Genomic DNA, 16,078 nt, shown 5'->3' on the forward strand with positions numbered 1-16,078 from the left:
ATAATAATAAATGTAGTATTGAATCTCAATCAATTAAAGTTGATATTTAAGTGAAGTTGTATAAGTATGCATTGTCATCCTAAATTTATGTTCACAAATTTGGAGTACGTTTGGTTTACATATATTTTTTTTTTTGAAAAATATGTGTTTCTTAAAATTAGTGTTTGGTTTATATTTTCATATATATTTTCTAATAAAATAGATAGTATTTTAAAAAAAATAGAAAATATCCAAAAAAATTTTTTTCAAAAAAAATAAAAAATAGAAAACATGCAAACCAAACACATTCTTAATTTTTAAATATATAACTGAGTGACTTTTAAGAAAATTGATAAGAAGGGGATATTTAGTTTTCATTTGTATTAATAATAATAATACATTGAGATTTTACATTCAATTTAAGTTTTTCTATCAACAGTGAAGAACTAAGAAGTAGGTCGATTATTCAACGTGAATTCATTGGACTAAAATTATTAATTCGACTGTTTTCTACATGTAAAATTAATCGATAGATTTAAAGAAAAATATAATTTATACTTCAAAATGAAGTACTCTGCCTTATTTGTTATCGCTAGTTAAAGACACAATTTTTACTTAAGGGTGATATTAAACTCATGATTAAATTTAAGTCATTTTATAATTATTTTCATATTCTTTCTGTCAAGGTGACAATGTCGAGTTTTTTTACAGACTAATATAAAAGAGATAAATCATAGATGACTACTAACTTTGATAGTTAAATAGCACATAGAAGACATCAGATATCCAACTACTAATCGTGATTTAATCATAAATTTCATAGTGATAACACCATCCTACGCTAGTCAATTTTTCATCATGAGGGATAAAAAAATAATTAATCAAATTAGGTAATGTCAAATTTGAGACAATCTATTTAACTCCATGAAAATTTTTTAATCAGTAAATCGAAAGTGCTTGTGGTGGATAACCAGAAACCTAATATCCTTTACTTACAAATCTGATTTAGATAAAAAATTTATATAAATACATAATTAAACATTCATTCACTGCACCATACCTTCGGCATATCCTTTCTGTCAAGGTGACCTAGGAAATTGTCCCCTCCCGGTCCGCACTCTCATCAATTCTAGTCTCTGTTAGTAAACATACCGCTTAAATAGAGGCCCAACAAATGTTGGCCCATCTTTAAGGTCCCGTAGCGAACTCTACATATACTTTCGTGGAGACTCAGAAACTTACCAACTTGATATATGGAAAGACTGATTTTTACTAACCAATAGAAAGACGGTAAAATTTCGAGTTGAATTGGCCCAAAGGATAAATATCGGGTATGATTGCTACGAAACGGATCTTTAAAATCACGAGTCATCTTTGTTTTCCTCTTCGCTAACAAGTGCTCGACGCCTAAGGCGCTCCAGGTCCCCTTTCTAGGGTTTCGTCCCACTCGCTCTAGCCGCCGCCGCTGACGCCGCGGATCCGCCAGTTCTCGATTCATCGATCGGATATCGTGCTGCTCTTCCTCCGTCATCTTTTCCTGGGTCTCCGTCGGCTTCCGATTGCCTTTAGGTATCCGATACTTGCCGCTTGCTGATTTTCCTCATTCTTTTGGCCTGGCTTCTTCTCACGGCCGTTTCCCCCCTCCCTTTAGTTCGTTTTCTTAATCTCTAGTACATTTTAGGGTTTCGTGCTCGTAAAGCCAGCCCCTTTATTTCCTTTACTTGAATTATTGTGGTGTTGGAGGTAAACATTATGATCGGGGTTTGAAGAGGCGATGGATTTTGGGTGATCCGTATTAGATTTTGTGCGATTTTCCCTCGGTTGCTTCTAAAATGGGAAAAATGAAGTTTCTTAGCTTGCCCTCTTCTTGTGTACTCTCTTCGTTGTCAAATAGTAATCCTAAATAGGTACTAAAATTCTCTTTGTGTTCCACCCTCCAAGATTATTCAGTGTTTGGATCTTAATGTATCATCTTGTTATTTTGAAGCTTTTTCATGATTTTGTTTAGTTCTGGTTACAAATATTTGAACAACATTAAATACTCTGACTCATTCATTTCACCCATGGACATATCTTAACATTTTTAGTGGTGTCAGCTCTTATTTTTTCCGATTCACATTTGAATCTCTAGATTCTGTACACACATGTTGTGCGCTCTTGACCTTTTTGATATGTTGGACACATTTGCATTGGGTCGGAAAACATTGCATAAGATTTATTGCATGTATGCAATTTTTTTCTATGTATTTTTTGCAAATCCTAATATTTACCATTCTAAAATTATTTTTCTTCCTATATTCAATTATTGCTACAAAAAAATGTAAACTTGGGCAATAACCATCATCTAGTTGAAGGCTTTTGTGAATCACTGTTTCCTTTTTTCAGAGTTTTCACATGTGAATGAGGAGCATATTCAAGAAGGAGAAATTGATTACTGTTATAATTTGAGCATTTTTTTGTTAGGTCATAATTTACTATTTTACTTTCTTGCTCTTATCTAGTTTATCACTCTTCTTTGTATTTACATCTTTAGATATTTACTGGTTGGTAACTATGACTATCTTCAAGGAGCTATTATTTTTGTCTATCAGGCTTGGATTATCAAATTTATTTATCTTACTAAAACCTATTTATCATGGAGAATCAAGGCTGGACATGGATTTCTTTAGGCCTTGATATGGAGTTTCTGATCTGGAGGCTTGTGTTTGATTGTTTTTCTACATGATCCTTGAAATAATTGTCCATTTTCCTAATTTTGGGCTTTCTCTTTTTTTTTTATGGAATTTAATTTATAACACTCATCAATCTTGCCTATTGACAGTTCATAATAGAAGTGCCATCAAAACTAGATGGAGTCTGCAGAGAAGGAGCAAAGTAAAATCACTGTGCCCTCTAGTCAGGCATCACAACAGTTGCCAACCAATAGTCAATCTGCACAGTCTGAGATGCTTCCAATGTTTCATACTCCATTGGCCGTTAGCTGGGGACAAGATTGGTTCTCTGCTGATAGAAACTTGTCACAGACAGGAATGCCAGTTCCTGTTCCTGTGATATTGGGGTCACCTCAGTTCTTTTCTATGGTCAATCCTGTTCACATCAAACAGCCGTACAGAAGCTTGACTCCATTGCCAACTTCTGTTGGTGTGGATCAATTAACAATGCCAAGTAGACAAATTTCAGGAGTACAATCGTCAATTAATATTCGACCATCAGTCCCTGCAAAGCCCGCATCACAGGCTTCATTGTCTGTAAATAGGAGGCCTACTCAGGCTATCACACCATCTAAATTTCAGCGTGTTATGCCTATGAATACGGCTTCATCTTTGCCATCGACAAATAAGCGTCCTGCACAGTTGGTTTCACCAAAAGTTCAATCTGAATCATATGGATCTGTAAGGTCAAAGCTACGTGAATCACTGGCGGCATCATTGGCTATGGTTTCTGAGCCCCCAATTAAACAGCAAATTGCAGAAAAGAGTACCAGTGGTGATGCTCCAAATGGAGTAACAGAAGTCACAACTCTAGTAGAAGAGACAACAGAAGATAATTCTTTTTTGGACAAATCTATGCCAGTGAATTTGATTTCTGATGGATCTGCTCCAATGTTTGAAGTTCAAAGTGAAGCAGTAGATGCATCCATGAAAAATGCAACTCAGAGCACTGTGCTAATAAAATCTGATCTTGAAGAACACCAACCGAAGGTTGTTTTGTCGCAAGAGGTAGGGGAAAATAATAATTCTTTTGTTAAAGATGAACTTTTGCAAGGGCATGGGCTTTGCTGGGCATCTGAGATGAATATTGATGTTGATTATAATTCATTACATCATGGGCAAAAAAGGCTCAAAATGAAAAATGAACCAGAAACTGCAAATAATGAGACAACTGCTCAAAAAGCTGAAAATTTGGCATTTAGGATTGAATCAGAACTCTTTAAATTATTTGCTGGAGTTAACAAGAAATACAAAGAGAAAGGTAGGTCCTTACTTTTTAATTTAAAAGACCGCAACAATCCAGAGTTGAGGGAACGGGTATTGTCTGGCGCCATAACACCAGAGCGTCTTTGCTCAATGACTATTGAGGAACTTGCTTCAAAGGAACTTTCGCAATGGCGATTAGCCAAGGCAGAAGAGCTTGCACAGATGGTTGTATTGCCAGATGATGTCGATTTAAGGCGCTTGGTGAAGAAAACTCATAAAGGTGAATTTCAGGTTGAAGTTGAACAAGTAGAAAGCTTTCCTGTGGATGCTGAACTTGGGAGAAGTGTTCCCTCCAAAGTTCCTTCAAAACCGAGTGAAGTTAAAACAAGAAAACATTCTACTCCTAAAACTGATGCGCTTAAGGCATCTGGAAGTAGATCCATAGCTCGAAAGGATGATTCAGATAGCCAAAATATCCATACTGATTTAGAAATCCTTGGCGAAAAGACTGACCTTATGCAAGAATTGATGGTGGATGAAGTTAAGGATCCTGACTCGCTTCCTCCAATAGTGTCTCTTGATGAGTTCATGCAAGCCCTAGATTCTGAACCTCCGTTTGAGAATATGTCAGTGGATTCTTTACAGGAAGTTCCTAGTTCAGGCATTGAAAATTTGGACTGCTTAGAATCTGAGAAAGTACCTGCCTCAGGCACTATGGATGCTGCATCTGATAGCTTGAAGACAAAGTCAGAAACTTCAGAAGCTGGTTCTTCAGTCAAGCATAGTTCCTCACAAGATACCACACAAGTGGACTTGGTTTCTTCAAGTGCCACTGTTAATAATCCTGCTAAAGTCAACCCGGAGGAGATTGATAAAATGTGTTCAGTGAATGATGAAAACTTGAATCCTGATGCTGATGATATCCAGTCAAAGTCTTGCCCTCCTGAAGTTGCATTGGCAAGTGACAAAATTTGGGAAGGCTCAATTCAGTTGAATATTTCTTCAGTGGCAACAGTGATTGGCTTTTACAGAAGGTCTATTATTCTCATTTACCTAGTCACTATATTTCAGATCTTGTTGGGTGGCTTCAGTATCATTATATTTATCGTTCTCTGCATGTATTTGCTGTGTATTTACCCAATTGAAGTCCATGGAGTTTCCAATTAGTTTGAGCATCACTGCTTGCTTTAACCTAGTTGCCTAGATTGCAATCTCTAAAGAATTGTGCCCTAATTACCTAAAGAACATACTTGTAGAAGCATCATTTAACTTGCCATGTCTTTCTACACCAATAAAATAAGTGATATTAACTGCTAAACTTTGGTGTTGATTAATATATAACTATGACCATGCTATCACAAGTTCAACTACATTTTTTACATTAAGCAGATTATGCAATATGTGTTGTCAAGTTGGGGATGAAGAACTTTGGTTCTAACCTATATTTTGGATTTAATGTGATTTTTGAATGATTGAATATGCCAATCTGAATAAATTCATTGAATGCTGACTGTCAGTTATCTTTGTTTTAACTGAATGCCACAGAATATGTAACTATGACCATGCTATCAGGAGACATTTTTTTACATAAAGCAACCAATGCAATGTGTAGTCATGTGAGGGATTATAGAGCGTTGATTGTAATCTTTGTTTAGGATTCATGGTGGCTTTTGAATTACTGAAGTTACCATTTTGAATAAATTCATTGAAAGTTGAATGTAATACTATTATTAGTTCATTTTTTATTCAATTTTGCATCTTGCATTCTTATTAAACTAATTAAAAAATCAGATTAAGCAATTTTTGCTTGTGTGCAGTGAGTTATTTGAATCTAAGATCATCATCCCGTCCTTAAAACAACTGACCTGAGCTTTCTGGTGCACAAGGACATTCATCTTGCTATTTAATGCGTAGCTCTGTCTCAGTGAAAGTAGATAAATGGCGTTGCAGGGGATATTTAGGTTTTAGAAGAATAGATGAATGTGGAAGACTTGTTTCTTGTAGTTGCTTTTCAATAAAAAAGAAACTTTGCAGCACACCACTGGTTTTCAATAAGATCCATAGTAGCTTCTCTTACATTTATTTGGTTCAATATGATATTTTTTGTATTTGGTTTCTTACTTGTACATCAAATCTGTGCTTTTGTTAAGGTTAAATTTGGCTTGCTTTGTTAGTGACCTGCCCTTTTGAATTATCCATAGGTATACTTGTGTTTATAAAATTCCTACGTTGAATAACTTTGCTGAGTGACATGGCATAGGCTGGTGGATAGACGCTTATTATTGGTTTATTTATCTGTTTCATAAGTTTGCAAATGCTTGCTTGGACATTTTTATGTAAAGTCAAATGAGATCCTTTGGTCAATGTGCAGCTCTTTAACACTGCCAACGTTAGTTTTTCCCATTAAAGTCTAGTATTTATTTGTGTTTTTTTATTGTGGTAGCTAGTCATTAATATTTTGTTCTTTTTCTGTTTTTTGACAGTGGTGAGAAAACATCCATGCAAGAGTGGCCTAGCTTTTTCGAGATAAAAGGGAGAGTGAGGCTAGATGCTTTTGAAAAATTCCTCAAGGAGTTGCCTTTATCTCGGACCCGGGCAATCATGGTATCTTTCCAGCCGATTGTTATTCCTTTTTCTTGTAAATACATGATTTGTTGCAAAAAGAATGAAACTTGCCAAGGATTAAAGTCGGTGATACTTAAAACAGATCACCATTCTTGCAGGCATGTGGGCTAACTCCGCTCTGGTGGAAACATCGTTATGCAGTAACTTTGTCATAGAATGAATGAAAAAGAGACCCTTTTGCTTTTAAAATTTTCTTATGTGATAACCCACTTTAGTAAGTTAACTTTTCAAAAGAGACCCTTTTGTTTAGCCCATGCCTTCGATACAGTTTAAATTGGAAGGTGAATAATAGGAGTCGACCAATCGGATAGTTATTTCCAGACACCAAAACGTATTGGTGTCCCTCGTCAAGGTTGAAATAACAGTAAAATTTCTCTATTCCAGAAACACAACAAATTAATTTTTTTAGTTTAAAATGTCAAATTAATCATGAGTATCAATCTGGAGAAAAGCTTAGCCATGGATGGACGACTGTAACGTGTAGGCTTAAAGTTACCTGGTAATATGGAATTTGTTTGTCCACGGATCAAAAGATGCTGCATGATATTACTGAAGATTTAAGATTTATTATCATGGAATCAACGACATCCTTAACTGCAGCGTACAGGCCTCAAATATTCTGTTTTCTTAATATCGTCCACGGTTTATAAACTGCTTGCATAGTTTTTTTTTTTTTTTTGTTTGACGAGTTTGGACTCATATTATCTTGGAATAATGTCCTAAACGCATAGGCTGCTACCTGGTCACAGAAGGTTGCTGCTACACTGCTTAAGAATTGCTTGCATGATTTTATTGAAGATTAGACTTGTTTTTGTAATAATGTTGTGTTTTGCAGATCGTGCAGTTTTCTTGGAAGGAAGGATCATCTGAAAGCGGACGCCTTAGTCTTATTGAGGTAGCAGAGTGTTGTTACTCCACTTTTCCATGCTTGCAGTTTACTTCTGACCTTTTTCTTCACTACAGATAAGTGACTCCTACGCAACAGACAATAGAGTTGGATTTGCTGAGCCTGCACCAGGAGTCGAAATGTACCTTTGCCCGCCTCACTCAAGGATGACCGACATGGTAGAGAAGTCTCTGCCAAAGGAGCAGGGTGGCACGCTTGCAATCGTTGCTGATGGTCTCATTGGCGTGGTGGTGTGGAAAAGACCCCATGCGGCGGTGTCACCCAGGGTCTCCTCTCATCACAAGCATGGTAGCTCTAGAAAACACTTGAGCACTAGAAAACAGCAAGGCGATAGTTCTTATACTTTATCTAAATCCTCATTAGCCCAGCCCTCTGGCAGCATTCAAGCTGCCACAACGACCCTACCCTTGGCTGATGACGAATCTGATGTACCACCTGGTTTTGGCCCTAGGGATGATGATGACCTTCCTGAATTTGATTTTGCACACGGCAACTCGCAGTCTTCAAAACCTGTTTCCTCCACGGGTCGGCCCCTTGCAGTGGCCCCTGTCCGGCCGGTGGAACAAATTAGACAACTAATCTATAAGTACGGGCAAAGTGAACATGTTAAGAATTCTCCAATTGATGTACAACCTTGGAATGATAATGATGAGGATGATATTCCAGAATGGCGACCCCAAAATGCCCATCATCACCAACAAGCACTGCCGCCGTCAGTCCCCACTCCGCCACAACATCCTTCACAATTGCATGCTTATCAACAGCAACCTCTGCAGGCCCTGCAAGTAAACCAACAAATGTTGCCACTGCACACTCACATCCCATTGCAGCAGCAGCAGCAGCAGCTACTGCCTCTGCAAATGGCTGCCTTGCCAACAATGGCTACACAGCAACCTTTTCCTCAATTTGCCATGATGGCAAACCCCTTAAACATGATGCCAAGGTGGCAACAGCCTCCCATGCTGTCACTGGGCGGTGTTCCTGTGGCCAACATGATGCAGACCCCTCAATTCGGTACCCAGGCTAACGCAGATGTCCAAATGCCTAATTTCGGAGCCGTGCAAAATGTAATGGGGTGGAGGCCGGATGTTTATGGAAGTAGGGGTGCTTAAAATAGGACATTTTTTGTAATGTAAACGGCCGATCGTCACAGGGGCGATCTCTTTTTATATGTAGCCAGCCATTTAAGAAAGCTTGTCTGATGTTTAACCTCATGTTTTACATTATTGGTTTTTGCAACATCGCTCTTTACTGGTCAATTCTCAACGAATAATATTTTGGATGTGAAAAATAACGCTATAACATTAGTAAAATGTATTACAGGTCAAATAACAGTATGATTAACATGCTCAAAACCATACCGCTCTACCATTGTTTCAAAACATACGCCAAGATTATCCTTAACCTATGGCATTGCTTGCGATCCTTTGGCTGTTTGGTGCGTCCTCAATTTTCTTGGCCTTCCTCTAGTAACTGACCTTGCAGGAACAACATCCACTATAGCATTGAGGGATGCATCCGCCTCCGTATCTAAGGCAACTTCGTTAGTTTCTGGCATTTCTCTTATATGGTTGAGAAGCCGGCTAAAATACCACTGCACGTATTCAAAACGATTTTTTGTTATCGAAGATTCTTGAATAATTATAGAGGCAAGAGACCGCAGTGTTTGGGTGCGATAATTGTTGCCGCTGCTCCTATGAAACAATGAACTTTCCCTCCGCCATCTATGAATCAAGTATTTCTCAGGGATGATGAAGCAATTCTTCAGGGATAGAACCCGGAGAATATGCCGACATAGAATGCCAGAACACTCGAAACCTTTGCAACTGCAATTAGCCTCTTCGTTAGATGGGTCGCAGCAGACGGTATGCCCACCATCAGACATAGCGTGGTGCTTGACTAGATAAGTATCCGTAGATGTCTCAAAAACTGCATACTGTGCCGACGACATGACTTCTTTCTGAAAGATCTCGAAAGCGTAGAATGTTAGAATAGTTGATGCATGTTCTTCGATAGGCAAGCATGTTTTGATCTGAAAATTCTGCTGGCTTATTCGTGCGTTAGCTTCTTCACAAGCTTGATTTTGGAAATCAACAGCAACTCCGACCTGCAAATGTCAAGAGAGTCACATAAAAGCCTTGCGATTCATGGTGCAAGGTGAAATTACCTGCTCTATAAAATCTTTGAGCCGAGTTTGTGAGTTCACAAATCCTTTGAAGATTGACCGAACTGATAAAACACCGTTTGCCAGTAATCCGCCAAAAAACCAACTCCGCAAGAAAGGTACAGCCCAGTAGGATCGGTTAACAGAGAGAAGGGTGATATGTTTATCTGTGCTGAGTCTAAATTCACTAACTAACCGATGCCAGTGATGCTCAAATTCCTCTGGAGTCTCTAAATCACGTATTCTACAGAACTCAGACCTAAACTTCTCAAATTGTGTATCCAATGAGTTAGAAAACCAACTAGGCAGTTTAGACAGAATCTGGGAAAAAGAAAATGCATGCTTAGTGTGCGGTAATTCTGTCATCGCAGCATCTTTCAGCTGAATATGAAAATCTGTTAGCATTGTTTTCGGAAATCTCCCTTCCATGAGGCGAAGAAACGCCTGAGGAATGATTAAACAAGGGTATATTAGCTGCTGCAAGTAAAGAACATTTCTTCTTTTTTTTTTTGTTAAAATAACTAACAAGTGAGGAGAAATGACAAGACAAACCTGCAAGGCCCATCTGTATGATTCTGGTTTCTCATCTAGCAAGATAACACAACCAAAGAATGTGGCAGAGCCATTGTTGTCAATACCGAACCAAACACCGACTGGTCTGTTGTAAGCATGTAGATAATATGATGTGTCAAACAACACCACATCTCCAAATGCCTTGTATGCACGAATAGAACCAACGTATGACCAAACAATGTGTTCAAGTTTATTAACCTCAACACTAGTGAACTCAAAGCGAAAATCAGGATTCTTCTCCTTCATCATCCTGCAACTCTTAAGAAGTTCTGAACCCTCATTTTCAGGATTAATGTTCATTGAAGCTTGAAGGAAATTCTTTACATCCTTCTCTGAGAAGCTTAACTCACCTATCTTAACACCCTTTTCCATTTCAAGAGACCTCAATATAAGGTTCACATTGCAACCACCTTTTGCAAGAGAGATTATACGTTCACGATCGACTGCTGATATATATCGATAACCAGGTGAATATTGCAAATCATCCCTATCCAACAGCTCATGGTTATGCACATTACTAAAGTTAACAACCACCCAGCTGATTGAATTGGTTGTGACATTCTTCTTTATCACCATTTGTGCATCACATTTGCAGCGTGATGGCTTTTTCTTTCTTAGATGTTTTGAATCCTTTTCTTCTCCAGATTTAGTTGGAAGAGGAGGACCAGCACGATGGCAAACAAGTTCCCGCTTATATATTCCCAATTGGTGCCCTGGGTTTCCCTTCGATCGCTCTCTCCTAACCAAGAAACCATTATTACGGCCATAATTGCTATAGTACTCTAGGGCCTCAACATCAGTTTGGAATGACTGTCCTATGTAAGGAGAGGGAATAACCTTCGTGTTACCCGAACTCAGTGGTGTCCCCAGCAGAAAGCTTGGATCTGCATATCCAAATTGCTCAACCAATTCATCATCCTCATAGCCTTCCTCATTAACATAGCATTGGTCATCTCCACAGGGGCATGGATGCTTTCGAGTCAGACAGGTGCTTCTTTGTGCATTTTCTGTCATATCACTTGCTGAGAAGCAATAGCTTCTCATAGCTGCACAAAAGATACAAAACACAGTAGACAACGAAAATTGTTTAACACATGGTTTAGAGCATGTAAGAAAACTAGATGCCGAGTGTTTGTAATCGTATAGCTAAAATGATTTCTCTGTTGCAAGTTTTCCAAAAACAGAAATAGCATGCCACCGAGTGGATCAAACATGATAGATAAGTCTTAATTCCTCAAACAAGGAATGCAACCGCCAAAGTTGAAGCATCTTTCTTGTAACAAGGAACACTTGCAAACAAAAGCATATGGAGAACAGTAGACAGATTGCAAACAGAATCAATGAATCTTTTGTTTCAAACAAAATAAGACATTTATTCCACAAGAACTTGGATTTCATAAAAATTATGATTGGCTTGCCAAATCTCCACCATTCCCATGCTATATCGTGCAATATCTGCATAACTAAAAATTAAACATAATCAAAATAGAAAGAAAGGGACGATGTGATAAGACACTTCGTGAGCTGAAATTTCACAGGTTTTGTTCTGAAACACAATAATTGCAGTTCAAATTTCACTGAACTTTGCAATGACCATGCATTGGAAAAAGGCCTTTAGGAATCTTTTGCAGACGCTACGAGCTAACCTGATGTTTCTGCAACAGGTAAGTCGGCAAAAAGAATCCGAAATTTTACAGAAAGTACAGTTTTTTTTCTTCAAGTGGATGGGTACTAATAAGATTTGAATCGAAGAATTTTAGATGAGATAGACCTTGAACAGGCGGCCAAAGCAAAAAAAAAAAAAAAAAAACCTAAAAGAACCAGGAGAGAAGGAAGCCCCCGAATAAAACCGACAGAAGTGAAAGATCAACTCCAGGAGCAATATGCGATCAACAATGGGAAGATGAAGGCTTTTAAGTAGCCAGATTTGAGTCAGTACCGTTGAGGTAGATGGCATGGATATTTTAGGGCTGTCGGAGAGAAGAACTTGCGCCGTCGAAGTATCGCCGGAATTAGATATTCGGACGCCTGGTTTTGCGAATCCCTCAGAGCGCCGAAGCTGATCAGAATCTGGTAAGCTACCGAGGGAGGAGGAGAATGGTAGAAAAGAAGGGGGGTGGAAATATCTTACGCTATGTTTACTCAAAACTCTCAAAGAGAGACATGTTTACTCTAACGGCCTGTTTGGCAGGGTTGATTAGGGTAGGAGTAGGTTTTTAACCCATGTTTGACTCGTTTAACTAAGTCAATGATCATGGGCGGCCTGTAAATATCTAGTTCAGATCCTATGACCCCGTTTCTCTCTGTCCCTATATCCCATTGTCGATTGGACGGCTCAGATGATATCTCAAGACATCATGACATCTTTAAGATGTGTGTAACATTTTTGTGACGTACAAAGTATCCTTGAGATGTCATCTGAGCCGTCCGATCGACAATGAGACATGGGGACAGAGAAAAACAGGGACAGAAAATCTGAACTAATAAATATCACACGGTAGTAAAAAAATTGATCACTCCAGATATTACTGTAACAATGATATCATATTAAAATGACTCTTTTAGCTTTTACCCTAGCAACAAAAGTTCATATTGTCTTCTCATTTCTAGACAGACATAGCAAAATAATAGAAAGAAATGTAATCCAAGATCTAAATACTGTGATTTTATCATCAGTGTGCTAGATCCTATCACATTATCTTTTTTTTTTAAGATAAATCATTTTATATATATATATATATATATATATATATATATTTATTGTTGCCTCACTTTCTTCACTATGGTGTTGTTTTTGTGCTAGTTTGATGTTTCTTTTTTCATTTCATTGTTCGGACTTTATCTGTTACATTTAAAAGTGAGTATTATTATTTTGGGCAAAGTGTGGTGGGTGATGGTGACTTCCTTTTGTTCTAAGAGTCTGTATGCATATTTGATTTCATTGTTTAGAGTTTATCTATATGCATATTTGGTTTGAAAAGTCATACCATTGTGTACTAAACTTGCTGAAAACATTAGATTTTTTTGTAAGTTGATAAATTGGGAACCAATTGAGAAATCTGACAAAGCTGTAAAAACATTAGATTTCTAGAGTATACTGTTTCATAACTTTGTTTAAGAAAATATTAGATTTCTTGAGTATATTATTTCACAACATTGTTATATTACTTAAACAAATCTAACAACAAGTTGAGAAATCTGAAAGTACTAAAGAGCATGCTGACAATAAATTTCAGCACACAAAGAAATCGGAAGGTACTAAAATTTGTTGTCACAACTTCAAATTGAAATTTCTAAAGAAGAGCATGCTGAATTTGCCATAGAAGTAACATTTCATGTTATATTGTGTTTTATTATTACTTTATTCAAAGTACTATAGCTGAATTTGTTATTATTTCTTGAATATTTTTGGAAGATGGACATTAGATGTAGAAACAATGTACTTTTTGTGCTGCTGCACCAAAGGCTTTATCGAAAGTTTTTACTATTATGTCTTTTAACACAACATAAAATGAAATTACTCGGAAAGCGACGACGTCGTGAACCTTGTACAATGCCAACCTCCTACATCATGACACAAAGAATTAATGCACAATTGAGTCATTTGCATAGGATTGTTGAAGTAGATGTTTAATGTGTGGTAAACTTGAGGATGAATCGGAATGCATTTGCACGGTTGTATTACTTGCTAACAATTGTTGGAGGTTGGTAGATTCTAGATATGTATAAATTCAATAGAAGGTAGCAATGTTTCTGTCTATATTGGCGTATCATAAGAAAATCGAGTTATTAGTCATGGTGACAAAAGGCAATTCGCTCGCCCGCATAAAATGATTAACCAAGTCAGGTAACATCGAACCTGGGGTGACCAGCCCGATCCTATAGAAGTTTCCCACATGCCAAAAAATTTATAAAAATAATTAACCAGGTCAAGTAACATCGAATCTGGGGCAACCAGCCCGGATCTACGGAAGTTTCCCACCGACCGTCAGGGTAAATTGGAAAGTGCTCACAGCAGGCAACCCAGAAGTCCACATTTCCATGAAGTTATGCGATCAATTCTAAAATTACATCCAATACTACTAGTGGTGCATGAGTTTGTGGATGATAGTTGCACCAATGAAAGTTGGAAATGGTTCGAAGTAATATATTCAATCTTTTTTTTTTAAAATTTATGTGAAACTATGAGTTTTTATTGTTGAATATATCTTTAATATAACGATAGTAACATAACATTAGTATCTGTATTATAATTTATTTCAGAGATGTCTTGATATCTTAGATGGAACACATATCCCCGTACATGTTCTAATCCAAGATAGATGAAATATAGAACAAGAAAAGGTACTATTGTAGTTAATGTTTTGAGGTTTGCGATCATGATATGAACTTTATTTACGTGCTTATTGGGTGGGAGGGATCTGCAACAGATGTTAGAGTTATGAGAGATGTATTGACTCATGATGATTCATTTAAAGTTCCAAGAGGCGATGTAACCACTTTTATATCTTTTTTGGTTGAATTAGTAAAAAATTATCTACAAAAAGATTTCCTAAATAGTGCAAACATAATATTTAACTATTAACATAGGGTGTTATTATCTATGTGATAATGGATACATAAATGTTGATGGATTCTTGACCCCATACAGGCGAGTAAGATATCATAGGATGCTTGGGGAAACCGTGCAATCAGACAGAATTACAAAGAATTATTTAATTGGAGACACTCTCAAACTTGCAATGTCATTGAAAGAGCATTTAGTTTGCTAAAAAAGAGATGAGCTATCATCCAAAGTCCATCCTTCTACCCGCTAAAAGCACAAAACAAAATCATAATGATTTGTATTCTATAACAAAATTTCATCCGATCACAGATGCCCAATGATCCTATAGAAGAAGTCGAAAAGGATGTTGGTAGCCTGAGTCATGACACAGAAGATGATTATATATACAGTTTTGACTCCTCAGACGACTGAGATACTTAGAGAGAAAACTTTGCAATGTTATTGTGCAACAATGCCAACAACTAATAATAATAAATTGATTGATGTATCTGAAACATTAGTCACTATATTGTGCTAGATATGTATTACTATCCTTTGTGAATTTTATATTTATGAGTTTCAACGTATGATTATTATTTTATGACATTATCTACTGATGTATATATTACATGATAGTTGTGATGTTATATTTCCTTTCTTTGCTTATTCCACGTGCTGCATATTTGTCAACATACTTTACACATTTTATATCTTTTTCACAAGAATAAGAGATCAACTGCTGGGTAGCTATGGATAGTGGAACAACATCTGGGAGTGTAGTTGGGCAAGGCAAGAAAGCAAAAAAAAAAAAAAAAACACAACGTGGTTGGAGTGCACATGAAGAGGAAGTTCTAATTCAAACCCTAAAAGATGTTATCGCCAAGGGATGGAAAAGTGAGAATGGATTTAGAGCTAGGTACTTGGCTTTATTGGAAAATGCGACGTGAGCAACAATCCTAGGTACAAACATACGTGGAAATCCACATACAAACTCAAAAGTACATGTGTGGAAGAAAACACATGGTACTTTGGTCATGATATTAAGCAAAAGTAGGGTAGGGTGGAATGATATTGACAAAACCATTGAGACTACTGATGAAGCATGGGAAGCAATCATTAAGGTATTTTATGTAAGCATACTTTATTGATTTCAACAATGTTGTGTAGTTAATTATTTGCCTAATTCTTGTAGTCATACCACAACGCACGACCCATGAGACACAAGCAATGACCTTATTACTAGGATTGGTGTGAATTTTTTAGAAATGATCAGGCAATAGGCGAACATGCCGAGACCTTTGCATCAACCTTTCAGGATGTCCTTAACATGAGTTACGAAGTAGTATATGATACGATGGTTGGTTGTA

General features: G+C 37.2%; 2 protein-coding genes across 4 annotated transcripts; one reads left to right on the top strand and one right to left on the bottom strand.

The window, feature by feature from the left end:
- The first annotated feature begins 1,357 nt into the window (after positions 1-1,357).
- Positions 1,358-8,667, top strand: LOC121982193. Its single transcript, XM_042535148.1, has 5 exons — positions 1,358-1,548; positions 2,801-4,930; positions 6,380-6,500; positions 7,357-7,416; positions 7,485-8,667. Exons 2-5 carry the CDS (start codon positions 2,829-2,831, stop codon positions 8,538-8,540), a joined length of 3,339 nt encoding a protein of 1,112 aa, XP_042391082.1. The 5' UTR covers positions 1,358-1,548; positions 2,801-2,828; the 3' UTR covers positions 8,541-8,667.
- Positions 8,668-8,712: 45 nt separating this feature from the next.
- Positions 8,713-12,326, bottom strand: LOC121982194 (protein FAR1-RELATED SEQUENCE 11-like). Of its 3 annotated transcripts, none has more exons than XM_042535149.1 (4): positions 12,105-12,325; positions 10,145-11,211; positions 9,596-10,036; positions 8,713-9,535 (listed from the first exon to the last, which is right to left on the bottom strand). In XM_042535149.1, exons 2-4 carry the CDS (start codon positions 11,207-11,209, stop codon positions 8,834-8,836), a joined length of 2,208 nt encoding a protein of 735 aa, XP_042391083.1. In that variant the 5' UTR covers positions 11,210-11,211; positions 12,105-12,325; the 3' UTR covers positions 8,713-8,833. The 3 variants fall into 3 exon arrangements, with proteins under 3 accessions (XP_042391083.1, XP_042391085.1, XP_042391084.1); XM_042535151.1 differs by lacking the exon at positions 12,105-12,325 and having other exon boundaries at positions 10,145-10,904; positions 11,003-11,145; XM_042535150.1 differs by having other exon boundaries at positions 10,145-12,326.
- Positions 12,327-16,078: the final 3,752 nt, after the last annotated feature.

This window comes from Zingiber officinale, chromosome 5A (genome assembly GCF_018446385.1).
Source record: "Zingiber officinale cultivar Zhangliang chromosome 5A, Zo_v1.1, whole genome shotgun sequence".
Classification (NCBI taxonomy): Eukaryota; Viridiplantae; Streptophyta; class Magnoliopsida; order Zingiberales; family Zingiberaceae; genus Zingiber; species Zingiber officinale.

Coding starts and splice junctions, on each gene's coding strand:
- LOC121982193 (XM_042535148.1), top strand. CDS start 2,829: ATGGAGTCTGCAGAGAAGGAGCAAAGTAAAATCACTGTGCCCTCTAGT. Junction 6,501..7,356: donor CTCGGACCCGGGCAATCATG/GTATCTTTCCAG, acceptor TGTGTTTTGCAG/ATCGTGCAGTTTTCTTGGAA. Junction 7,417..7,484: donor GACGCCTTAGTCTTATTGAG/GTAGCAGAGTGT, acceptor TCTTCACTACAG/ATAAGTGACTCCTACGCAAC.
- LOC121982194 (XM_042535150.1), bottom strand. CDS start 11,209: ATGAGAAGCTATTGCTTCTCAGCAAGTGATATGACAGAAAATGCACAA. Junction 10,037..10,144: donor CATACAGATGGGCCTTGCAG/GTTTGTCTTGTC, acceptor ATCATTCCTCAG/GCGTTTCTTCGCCTCATGGA. Junction 9,536..9,595: donor TCAAAGATTTTATAGAGCAG/GTAATTTCACCT, acceptor TGACATTTGCAG/GTCGGAGTTGCTGTTGATTT.